The sequence below is a fragment of the Pteropus alecto genome, unplaced genomic scaffold (assembly GCF_000325575.1).
Source record: "Pteropus alecto unplaced genomic scaffold, ASM32557v1 scaffold72, whole genome shotgun sequence".
Taxonomy (NCBI): Eukaryota; Metazoa; Chordata; class Mammalia; order Chiroptera; family Pteropodidae; genus Pteropus; species Pteropus alecto.
This window is the reverse complement of record NW_006436811.1, coordinates 11764634-11777849: the sequence shown is the minus strand read 5'-3', so window position 1 is coordinate 11777849 and position 13216 is coordinate 11764634. Positions and strand designations below refer to the sequence as shown.

At 36.7% G+C, this 13216-nt stretch overlaps 1 protein-coding gene across 1 annotated transcript in view; it reads left to right on the top strand.

The window, feature by feature from the left end:
* Positions 1 to 2903: 2903 nt before the first annotated feature.
* RBM26 (RNA binding motif protein 26) overlaps positions 2904 to 13216 on the top strand; it is an 80454-nt gene continuing 70141 nt past the window's right edge. The window contains exon 1 of the mRNA XM_025048190.1: positions 2904 to 3457. Coding sequence (XP_024903958.1) covers positions 3387 to 3457 — 71 coding nt within the window. The 5' untranslated portion in view covers positions 2904 to 3386. The remainder of the gene's footprint in view (positions 3458 to 13216) is intronic.

Here is a 13216-nt window from a genome sequence, read left to right as displayed (position 1 = left end):
TCAATAAGCATTTTTGAGTTCCAAACACTGTGCTAAGTGCAAGAAGTACAAAGAGGAATAAGCTTGAGTCCCAGTCTTTAAAGAGCTCATAATCAAGTTAGGGAGACAGATGAGAAAACTAAACAAAACATTTTATTTCCTATTCTGCAGATAGGAACCAAGAGGCAACTACCTTTGTCTAGGGCATCAGTGAAAAGTTGGTAGCTGAGCAAGGAGAAAAGTCATTCCACGCAAAAGGAACAGCACTAAAGAAGTCACAGGGCTTCAAAAGAGCATGGTGTGTTGAAAAATGTTAAGTCAGTAACCTAATGCTGAACATTCTGAAATATTTGCTACTGAATAGAGAGAATAGTCTATGGAGGCTGTTTTAGTCTTTTATTAGTAGCATTGATTATCACGTCAATTATCACCTTTGAAGGCAAAGCCAAAGAAGACGAAGCATTGAAGTGATTGAGGGATAAATGTTAATGGTTAAAGAGAGAAGCATGCTAGGAGGTAATAACTGTGGAAAGATAACAAGTACTGTTCCGCGGAGTTAGAGGAGCAAGAGATTCTATCAGCTACATTGGTCAGGGAAGATTTCATAGAAGTGGTAGGGCTTCATTTGATCATTCAAAAAACAGAGAACTGAGAACTGACTCTATCTCTTAGGGGCTGTGCTTGAAGCAGGAGATTTAAAATTGTATCCACTAAGGAACAGATACTCAGATAATAGAGGCAAGCAAAGGCTGATGTAAGAAAAACCTCAGAGAACTCTTGCTTTAGAGCAGAGAGGTCAGGGGTAGATTTCCAAAGGTGCTGTACTAAATTTTGATGGATTAGCAGAATTCCATCAAGTGAAAAGAAGAAAAACACATTTCGTAATGGCTCCATTTAACAAGAGAACACACCTCTTTCAAACAACATGAAATAGTTCAGGATGGCTGGAGCAAAGGCTTAAAAGCTCTGAAAGAAGTTTCTGAGGCAAATAGGAAGGGGTTTGATTATGAAAGGTCTTTCATAGGATGTTAAAGAATTTGGATTTTTATTCTGAAGACAATGTGGGGGTGGATGAAGATTTTAAGCCGGGAAGTGACATGACTTAGATTCAAGTTTCACAATAATTGCTATTAAAGGCAATGATGATGAAGGTAATTCAATATGAACTGATATGGGGGCAACCTGGAGATATTAAAAGAGGTAGAGAGATTAAAAGGCTGTTGCTATTGTTTATTAAAAATAAGAGAAGACTAAACACACAGTAGCAGTGGTATTCAGAGGATGGGTAAGGTTTGAACTGTCAGAAAAAGAAGTAAAGACATTCCCTGTGGAAATGATGTGAAGAGATGTTTGGAAGAGGATGGTGAGCAAATCAGTTTACCTGGAGTATATAGTATTTGACAGTAGAATGCTGATTAGTTTTAGAAGTCTGGAGCGGAGGGCCAGAGTTATGGAACAGTTGGTGATGAGGTTAAAAGTGGTGGAGTCAGCCAGAGGCAAATCTATTAAACAAATAGCCTAAACAATTCGAATTACTTTTCTCCTAGCAATATTAAATTTTAAATCATTTTTATTGCAGTAAAATATACATAAAATTTACCACTTTAACCATTTTTGAGTGTACAGGTCAATGGCATTAAGTACATTTGTGTTGTTGTGAACCATCAACATGGCCCACCTCCAGAACTTTTCAATCATCCCATACTGAAACTCTTTACTCATTAAGAAATAACTCCCCATTCTTCCCTACTACAATTCTACTTTTTGTCTCTAGGAGTTTGACTGCCCTAGGTACCTCATATAAGTGGAATTATATAATATTTGTTCTTTTGTGTTTGGCTTATTTCACTTAGCTAAATCACTTTAAACAACACCCTGGTTATTCAATAGCTAGATTCTAATTTGCATTCTACTCTGTATACTTTATTTTAAAACAAATGTCTAACTTTTCTTACTTGATCTTTTTCACTTTTATTAAGGACAGTTTGCTCTAGCAAAATATAAACCTAGAGTTCTTAACAACAATTTTGTGTCTGCCATAGAGAACTTTTTATTGGTTTACTCTTAAGTGGCTTTATATTATGAATTGTTTTCATTTCATTATAGTTTATGGGCACTAGACCTTTTGCAAAGTTCAACCTAGTACCTTAATGGTAGTAATAGCTAATAGAACAACTAAAGCAGGAAGCAACTTATTTGATCACTCAGAGAAGGGAAGTTAATTTATTTGGGATGCTGATATGAAGGCTCTCTTTTGAGAGTCTGTAATTTTCCTATCTGGGACTCAATGGCTCTAAATGAAGAGAATTAAAAACACAAAAACACACACTTATTTTTAGCTAGAAAAAGGCCTGGAAGTTTCAGATGGTTGGAAATTATTTGAGACCTGTCAAGGATATCTTGCCTTTCATTTGGGGAATCCCTAGGTCATTAGCGCTTTGCCAACAAGCGGAGTAATTTTGGACAAGACTAATCCTTTGGAGGTCTCAGTGAGTTAGACCAGCCCGTGCCTCCCAAACTTGTCCACATCACAGCACATAGAGAATGTGGTATTGCAGGACATAGGTAAACGGAGGAGACAGCGCAAAAACAGCTGGAACCTACTGGCGGCCCTGCGTCCCAGCACACACGGGTGTGGATGCTCTTAAGCAGCGCTCTAGCACGCAGGTTTAGTCTAGCTGACGCGCCATGGCTGTTATAAAGGACGAGCTGGGGCTCCCGATGTTTCTGAAATCAGCAGTCTTTCTTTTTAAAAAAAAAAAAACTAAAGTCTTTGTTCTTTAAGAGTAGTAAAGTGTAAACAGGCACCAAAACCGCAGACCACACAAATAAGCATAAAACAAACTACCGCAGTTGACCAGCGCACTCTCAGCTGAATCTTACGTCTCTTCCCAGCAGGCTCCGGGAGTCATCGCGAGACTTCATAAATTCTCGCGAGATTTATCGGCAGCCATCTTCTTGGGGGTGCTGGGAGCCGGGAAGACCCCCTGAATCCTTCCCATTGAGCTGCCCTTCGCCTTCATTTTCTTCACTTTTGCCTGTTCTGCGTTGCCAACAAGCATCTGATCCTGAGACTGAGAGAAAGTCTGGGTCTAGGCGCGTGTCGCGCTGCCAGTCCAGAAAGATTCGCTGGAGTGGAGGGAAGGGGGAGGGCCCGGATAAACCGTTGCTGCCTTAGCCCGGGCCGGGGTCCGGGGAGGGGGAGCTCCTGGCACCCTGTGGACTCGCGGCCTGCGGCGGTCCTCGCAGAACTGTTCACCGATCGGGACTCGCGGGTACCTGCCACCGGCGCCTCCCACCGCGGCCCACGCGGGTGGCGCGCGGAGGAGGGGGCGGGGGCAGCGGCGGCTGTAGCGGCCGCGACCTGGGCGGGCTGAGGAGTGTGACGGGCCCGGGGGCCGCTGTGGATGGTTTCTAAAATGATCATTGAAAACTTCGAGGCACTGAAGACCTGGCTCAGCAAGACTCTCGAGCCCATGTGAGTATCGGGGCTATTTTCTTGCAGGGATGGAAGTGGGAGATAGGCAGACACAGATCTATGCAGTTTCTTCCAAGTGCCTGCGGTGGAGGCCAGAGCGGTAAACGGAGGTCCCAGGGCTCTGTTTTTTAATTTTTTTTTTTTTTTTTCACCTCGTTCCCAGGTTCTGGATATTCTTGAAAGCCTGAGCTGACCTTTATTTTATCGCTGAGTTGGTTCTTGAACCCCTGTCTCCTGTTCTTGTTTTCCGGTTATAGGTAGATTTACCCCAGCACGCGCGCACACGCGCGCGCGCACACACACACACACACACACACACGCACGCACGCACACACGCATGCACACACGCGTAACGTTTGCCGGGGTCCTCACATATCGATTTCTTTTAGTGAATCTGAGCCTAACCTCCTTTCCACAGACTATTTTACTTTATTTAAACAAAGTGAGTGGACGTTATTAGGGATTTGGATAGTTCTAGTCTAAGCCACTTAACGTTTTACCTAGATACTATCTCTGAAAAAAAAAGGCCACGTCTCCCATGTGCTATCTGGCATATCGGCACTTCTTAACTGATGAGAGATGTAACAGGTGCTGAGGTGCTCGGTAAAATTCTGTTTTCCTACTTCCACGTTTGTTCGAGGAGGAAGAAAATGTAGTCTATCCATATGGACTATTTGACAGTTTTAAGTGGGATGCTGTAGATGCACTGTTTTGGGGGGGGGGGCTAGAGGGGATGTTCAGATTGTTGAAATGTTTTAGATTGGAAAATTAAGGAGTGTTTTAAGGATTTATCTCTTGACTACATAACAAATATTTTATGTGCCAAGTGCTTTATCAGAATTAGTTGATTTACAATAAACAACTTAAAGTACAGTGGGGAAAATGTACTCATTTAATAATTTATTAAGCACCTATTAGGTCTGTGGGAGGCTTTGAGGATAGAGCTTTCAAATTCCAAAGTCTACAAGACATAACAAACACAAGTTAGATAATTTCAGGTTATAAGAGCAATGATGGTTGTAATAATAGAAGATCATGTAAAAGAGTGATTAGAAGGCCTCTCAGAGAAGGTGACATTTGAGCAACTTGGGGGAAGAAGGAATCATCTCTGTGAAACTCTGGAAAGAGAGTGTTCTTTGCAAAAGGGACAGCAAGTGCGAAAGCCCTGTAGCAGAAGTGATCATGGTGTGTTCCAAGAAGAGAAAGAAGGCAATTGTGGCTGTAGGGGGAGATAGGAGAGAGAATGGAAGCGCATGAAGTTGGAGAAGTAGGGGCCAAATCATGTAAGATCTTCTAGGCTATGGTCAAGAGCTAGGATTTTATTTAAATTATAGTGGGAAGAGAAGTGATTTAAAACAGGCAAGGACTGATTTTATTTTAACCAGCTGCTTTGTGGGGATTAAAGAGTCAAGAATAGAGGCAAGGAGACCATTCTGAAGGGCATCGTAGGCAAAGATGTAGATAGTTCTGATAGTGGAAACAGAGAACTCAATATATTTTATAAGCAGATCTGATAGAACTTGCTGTTGGATTGCATATGGGAGATAAGGGAAAGGGAGATCAAGGATGATCTAGGTAGCCTAAGTAACTAGATGGCTGATGGTAAAGAAGGTTGAGGGGAAGAGTGAAGGGTCGTTGGTTTTGATCATTAAGTGTAAGGTGTTATATATCTAAGGGAGATGTCGAATAGGTATTTAGGTATATGAGTCTGGAACTCGGGCCAGAACTAGAGAAATTTGGAGTCATACAGATAGTATTTAAAGCCATAGAACTGTGGGAGATTTCTTAGGAAGAATGTGTAGATGAGGAAGAGAGCCCAGGTCTGAGGTAGGGAGAAAATTGAGGTATCTGTTACTAAAGAAATGTATGACAAAAGAGGCAAGTTAGCTTAATGGGATGCTGCAGAATGGATGAAAAAATTATAGGCAGATAAGTGGCCCTTAGATTTGCAAGGTAGAATTCATTGGTGACCTTAAAATAGTTTCACTGGAATGGGGTGGCATAGATAAAAGCCCTATTTCAGTGGATTGGAAAGAGGGGGCAGCGGTGCACAATGGTTATTGAGAGGGAAAACTCTAGAACCAGAAGGGCTGGCTCTGAAATCTTTCTCTGCCACTTAACAGCTATATAATATTGGGTAAGTTACTTAACTCAATGCCTCTGTGTCCTTATCTCCATAATCAAGAAAATAATGAATATGTATTAAAATCTTTGAACATGGCTTGGTTTTACTAAGCACTCAATAAGTATTAGGTGAACAGAAAACTTAAAAAAATACTGAGTTGACTTTTTTTAAGCTTTCAGTTTTTAAATTACTTGCTTTACTACTTTTTCCTTTTTTCTCACCAACCTAAAAATTTATAGTTATTTATAGCTACTTAGTGTGTGTGCTTATAATTTTTCTTCTGTCTCAATAAAGCATATTCCAGGTGCCATATAGCCTACTCAGATGACTAGCCCTGCAGTGATTACTGTTTGAATAAATAAGGCACTAATAGTAGAACCCAGGCAGCGGTAGGAATTGGGATTGGTCATTTTGTAACGTACATTGCTGTGGTAAAATTGAGCCCTTATCCAAGTTCCTGTCCTTAAATTGCATTTCAGGTGAATTCTTTTAGATAATGACTTTTCAAGCTGATTCCAATTATTTAATAAGACCCGTGGTTTCTAACCTTGGTTTCGTGAAACTAACGTATATTTGTTAACTGAAGGGATTTTTTTGCTTTGCTTTAAAGCTATATAATTGCCAAATAGCACCTGTTGGAGGAACATTTGAAGGACCAAGGATAAGATGTCACTCAAACTTGTATAGAACCTTTTAGGTGCTTGTGCTAATAAGGCATCTCATGGTTTTGAACTTACTCCACATTTTGAATATATTAATTCAGCAAACATTTATTGAGCACCTAATGTACTCTGCTAAGCAATGTGTTAGATGTTGGGAAAATAGGAAACAAAACATGAAATGACTATCTTCATATTAACCATTTAGCAGGTAATAATGATGTTGAACTCTGTACTACAAGACTGAGTGTTATGAAGTCCATAATGTTGTCCAAATATATGTCTGGGAGGTCAGGAAAGGCTTTCTTAGCGTTATTAAGTTTGACCTCAGCCTGAGAAGATGAAGAGCAATTTGCTGGGGCAAAATGATGGGAATGGAGAGCTGTGAGAGCATTCTAGGTTTTGGGGAACAAATTGGATGAATGCACTAAAATGAAATAAAAAAAGGCATTTTGGAGGAACTGAAGGAAATTGAAAAAAGAATAGAAGGAAGAATAGCATTGGATAGCTGTGGAGAGAGGACCCAGATCATATAAGACTGTGTTGAGTCATGTTAAAGCTTTTGAATGTCAGTGAAAGATAATAGGAAGCCAGTAAAGTGTTTAGGGCAGGAGAGTGTTCAGATTGACGTTCAAAAAAAACTTAGCCTGATTGCAGTTTCAGCATGAAATAAAAGCTGATAAGCCTATATTTTATTTGATTATGAGGTCTGTAGGTGAATAAGTGTTAAAATGAATTATTGAAAATGTAGGTGTTAAAATTATTTTGAAATACTTAGATTGATATTTTGTTCTCTCAAACATTTGCTTAGTCATACTTGCTAATAAAATTAGATATTGGTTTTTCCTCTAACCTTTTTTTTTTTAAATGTGAAGTCCTGGACAAAAATTTAAGCTTTTTTTTTTTTTTTTGATGTTCAATTTTTCTCTTTTCATTTTCTAAGTAGAAGTTTTCCTACTATATTTTAAAACTTTTTAATGAGTTTACACAGTACGAAAGTTGGTAATTTAATAAAATCATTAACTCTTAGCTGAAGGGAACCTTAAGAACTAATCAAACTCTTTAGTTTTTCAGAAGATAAAATTGAAAGGCGGATAGACTTAATGATGTGCCCAGATTTTGTGAGTTTAGTAGGAAAGAACAGAATGCCTAATTTTGTGTCCCTGCTGCTATGTAGTGCTGTGAAGGTAGTATTGTATAGTAGAAAGAAAATAAGTCTTGTGTCCACATAGACCGATGTTCAACTCTTAGTCGTGCCACTTGTTGACTGAGTACTGTAGGCTGATGAACCTCCTCTTTCCTTACTGGTATAATAGAATTATACTTGTTTCCTTCTATAGTTGAAAGGATTAAATGAGGCATATTTTTAAAAATCTTTTTTCATCTTTTGCTTCTTAAATTTAATTTTCAGTTAACATAACATTTAATATATTAGTTTCAGGTATACACCATAATGGTTAGACATTTATATCATTTATGAAATAATCCCCTTGATTAGTCTAGTACTCACCTGGCATTATACTTAGTTATTGCAATATTGTTGACTATATTACTTATGTTGTACTTGGGAGGCATATTTTTTAGAGCCTAGCCATTTCCTCCTCCTTTAAATACTAGTTGATTAAACACAGATAGATTACATTACTACTATTGCTACTGTTCCTATTATCACTACCGTTGCTGCTGCCACTGCCACTGCCACTGCCACCTAACATTTGTATGCATTCTTAAAAGTTTTGCATTCTTCCAAGTTCTGTGAAGTAAGCATTGTTACCTCCATTTTGCAAGTGATGACACTGAAGCACTAAAGCAAAAATTAAGATACTTGCCCAGCATCACACAGTTAGCTATGCATGTGCCTAAACAGTGATTTAAACTCAAGCTTCTTGACTCTGGATTCGTGTTCTTAATTTACTACTACATAATACAGTGTATTCTTTCCTATTACTGTATATAATCTTTTTATTATTACAAAACAAAATTCTAAAGCATTATAGTTATCTCTGCTTTAGAGTTAAAGAAACCTCCTTAGATCTTTTGTAGTCTTTCCCCCTTCACCCACACTTGTTACTGTACCTTTCTTACCACATTAAAATTTATTTTTGTTCCTGTATTACAGGAAGAACTGAAAGGTGATTTTTTTACTTCTGAACTTTACTCCTGTTTCTCTTCTTTGATCTTTTCCTTTCTACAGATTCCTTTGGGCATAGAAAGTCAATCTTCCATTCCTTAGAGAAGAAGAACTCGGCAACAATTGCAGCAAAAACTAAACAAAAATAAATCATACTTTTCTTCTAGTCGCTTTCATGTTAGCTTTCTTTCACTGGTAAATCTTGAAATAGTAGTTTTTAATTTTCACTCATTTGCTCCCAATCATTTATTTCTTAACGTTTTATAACATAGTTTCTGCTTAGTTTCAACCAAAATTGTTTCCCCTGGTGTTACCAATAATTTATGTTTACTAAATGTAAAGATTTTCGATGATTTTTTAATTTGACCTGTGTGTATATCATTAGACAATGTTGATTCTGCCTTTTTCGTGTTTTTAAATTTCTGAGGTCTTGATTCCCTAATACTATTGGATCTTCTCAAATTCGTCCTATTCCAGTTAGTTCTTTTTCTTCCTTTTAATTGTATTTTGCAAAGTCTGTTCCATGACTTTTTCTTAACCCTTTCTACTCCTGACATCTCATTCACATTCCTGTGGATGATTTCTATTATAATCTGTGCCAATGGTTCTTAAAAATGATTTTTGTGTGTGTTGTAGATTCTTTGAAAGTTTTATTAAAGACTTCATTCCTTACTATGTTGTATCTACTACATACACATTTGCATTGAATTTCAGAGCATTTCCAAGAGAACCTCTATGCAGTTATTTTTCACTTATGTATGTTTGACTTAACCACCCTTCATAGCCTTCAGAGCTTATCTCCAATTGCTAGATGTATACACACCCGGTTCTCTTATCTGAGCTTCAAACTGTTTCTAAAAATGTTCTCTGAATTCCCTTATCTCTATTTCATTTCTCCAAATTATCCGGTGTTGACGGACGTAAGAAACTTCCAAACCTGTAGAGAATTTTTATTTTTAAAAGTTTAAATTCTTTAAAGATCTCAAATGCTCTCGAGAATGACAGTTTTACCGTTTCTTTTTTACATTTGGAACTAGGAAGGAAATTTAAGGAAAATCAATTAAGGTGGGAAAAAGAAAGGTATGGGATAGTTAAGATTACGTGCTCCCCTGAGGTTGGTTTTCCAGGGATCTGGAAAAGAGCATTATTTCCGGCATATTAAAGGTGTTTTAACCGAGATACACAAGAACACTGGATAGGGCTCCTTTAAAAACCTTTTACTGAAGAAGATACATGTCTGGGGCATGACTAGTCACCCATCATAACCTGACCAGTTAGGAATTTGTGATCACATCACCCTGGTAAGTTCCATCACTGAACTTACCAGTTTTATTACAGAACCCCTTCTTTTGTCAACACAGGCTTGAGGTTTTATTTTTTGGCTTCTTCCCTTATTTCTTTTCCCTCATTCAGTTAATCATTGGGTTCTGTCTCTCTTAATAAGTCTTACTAATAACATTGCTCAGTAAGGGTCTTCATTCTTTATCTAAACCATTGTAATTTGTTTCCTAACAAACTTTCTTGTCTCTAGTCCTTTTTCCCACGTCTGTCATGAATACTCTACCTTGTTTATATCCTATTATTTGATCAAAATTTTTAGCAATCCTAAATAAGTTGCTTTTTAACTTGGTTTTCAGAACTCTAATTATCTGCTTCAAATTCTCTTGACAGCTTATATCTTCCTGTTTTTTTTTTTACATGAGTCTTAATTTCAGCAAAGCTGAACTTTTTATTGTCATTCTGCATTACATTGTTTCTACTGTCCTTTTTTTCCCGACTTTAAGTAGTAGGTGACATTCATTGATTATATGCTAATGCTGTACATTCGTTGTATGTGGACTAGGTTCTGTTAGCTCAATTTTATTTTATTTATTTATTTTTATTTTTTAGGCGAGGCAACCTTCGGTTGACCTCACAGATTGTAAGAACTTTGTCAGCTTACAATTCCTTATTTTTTTTATTTTTTACACCTACAGCACCTGGTCTTCCTAGGTGGTTTCCCAACCAGGCCCAACCCTGTTTAGCTTCTGAGATCAGAGGAGATTGGGCTTGTTCAGAGTAGCATGGCCTTAGACCTGTTATCTCAGTTTTAAAGATGAGGAAATTGTCTTAGGAAGATAAGTAATACACTTCATTCATAGCTAGTAAATGGAGACAGGATTCAAAACATGACATTTTAATTCTAGAACCTTCTTGTACATAGTGATGTATTGCTTTTCTCCATTTCCTTTATCTGTGTTGAACTCAAAGGTCGAGTTTGATTCCAGTTCTTCCAGAAAGCTATTTATGATCTATCCAGCCGGAAGCAATGACATGATTTTCTCTTCTAGTGTTAGTTTGCACATTCTGTGACACTCATCAATTGCACACTTATTTAGTAGTTAATTCATACTTGTTTTAGCTTCATCATTATTGTTTAAGGGCCTTCAGAGTAGACTCCAAAACTTGCCTTCGTGTTCTGTACAACACCCAGCACAATGCCTTGTGTGTGGTATGCACCTGAGAAATAAATGAGTGAAAATTTGTAGTTTGTGTACCCATAAAGGGGCGTATAATATATGCTGTATTTTACCTGTAAGAGAAGCAGATACATGAGCAGTTGGAAGATTTACTAATCCCTGGGTCTGTTTCTCTTTATTTTTACTTAATAGCACCTTAAGATTAGCTAGAGCTTAGTGATATTTTTTAGGAGAAAGAACACTGAAGAATATTAACATTTACTCATTATTGTTGGATGCTGCAATGTTCAAGATTGCTGGCCTACATGGAGCTACACAAAAAAGAATTATACATGTTAATCGTAATCCGATGAATTTTACAGCTGGTAGAAGAGTTTTTCAGTAATTATTGGCTAAATTATTTTTCATTACCCTCTTTATCCCTTTAATTTTTATTGAGTTGACATTCATTGCCACATTTCACTGCTGCAGCCTTACTTGGCTTTTCTATCTGAATGCTGAGTAGTTAAAATGAATTTAGCCTTTCTTTGTTTGAGCACTCCCTTATCTTTGCTTATGGTACTTCTCAAATAAATTTAATTTATATGCATAAGCCAAGAAACAGGGATAGTGTTATGAAAAAAATGGAAAATAAGATAGCCAATGTTTGGTAGATATTGAGCATGACTAACTCAAGCTAGAGGTAAACAGCTGGGAATTTTTTTTTTCTTACTCCTGCTTACTTAGTCCCACAGAATAAAGAGAAATGAGTGGTTGGTAAACCCTTTCTATCCTGTTTACTCACTACTCTCCAATTACTTTATTTTTGTGGAAAAATTCGTTTCAGTCCACTTTTGAAACAGGTAAAGGTTATTTTTAACGGGGTCATATTTACTATTTTTTGTGTGTATGAAATAAAGGAGTATATTTGAGATATGTTACTCAGTGATTCTTCCAGAGATATTTTACCAGCATACAACCAAATATGTTTATGTAGTCTACTTTTGACTTTTTTACATGATTGGTATCATATTTGGAGGTCATTCGTATAATACACAAAAGACTTGTCTTTTTTTTAAGGCTGCCTAGTATTTTAGTGTAATGGATATAGTGTAATTATTTAACCATTCCTTATTGATGAATTGCACAAATAGTAGTACAGTGTATATCTTTACCACATGTAAGTTTATAATTAACATAAACAGATTAGTTGGATATGTTTTGACATGTTATATACACCTGTGTAATCACCACATAAAACAAAATATGGAACATTCTCTGGAAAAGTTCTCTTGTGCCCCTTTCTAGGTTTTACTTTCCTTCCCCAACAAAGGCAGCCACTTTCTAAGTTTGGCATTTATGAATATGGCTGCTAAAAATATTCAAGTCTTTGTGGAAATATTTTCTTTTGGGTAAATACCTAGGAGAGTAATTGCTAGGTCATAGGGTAGTTGTATATGTTTAGCATTGTAAGAAACTGCCAAAATGTTTCTAAAGTGGTTGAACCATTTCACATTGCTACCTGTGATGTATGAGAGGTTAGTTGTTCCACATCCTCAATAATATTTAACTCAAGTTTTTAAAAAAATTTTAATGTGAAATAGCATCCTATTATTATTTTTTGTACTGACAGTTTAATTCTGTTTATGGGTTTAATTTGGCATTTTCCTGATGACTAATGCTATCGAGGACTTTTTTATGTGCTTATTTACTATCATATCTTCTTTCGTAAAGTGTCTAAGTCTTGCTTATTTTCAAAATTGGGCTGTCTTTTATCGTTGATTTCTAGGTCTTTATATATTCCTGTGCAATATATGTGCTATAAATATTTTTTTCCCACTCTGGCTTATATATAATATCTTTTTGTGAGCAGAAATTTAAAAAATTTTTAAGTCCAATTTATTTTTTATATGGTTAGTGCTTTTGTATCCAAGAAACTTTTGTCTCTTCTATGATCATGAAGATATTCTATGTTCTAGAAATGTTTTGCCTCTGGGTTTTTTGTTTGGGTCTATTATTTATCTCAAATGAATTTAAAAACTATGTGTGTGTATATATATATATATATATACACACACACATATATATATATATATGGAGTGAGATAGGATTAATGGTTCTTTTTTTTCCTTTAATATGAATGTCGTCATATTTTTCAGAAATATTTGTTAAAAAGACTCCTCATTGGATAACTTTGCATCTTGGTTGAAAATCAATTGACTGTGCATGTATGAATCTATTTCTGGACTCTTTGTTAATCAAATGATATTTGTTTATTCTGCTCATACTACACTGTCTAAAGCTAACTAGCTTAGAGTAAGTGTTGAAATCAGATTACATAAGTCTTCCAACTTTGTCCTTTTTGAAGATTGTCTTGGTTATGCAGAATAACCAAGCTTGCATTTC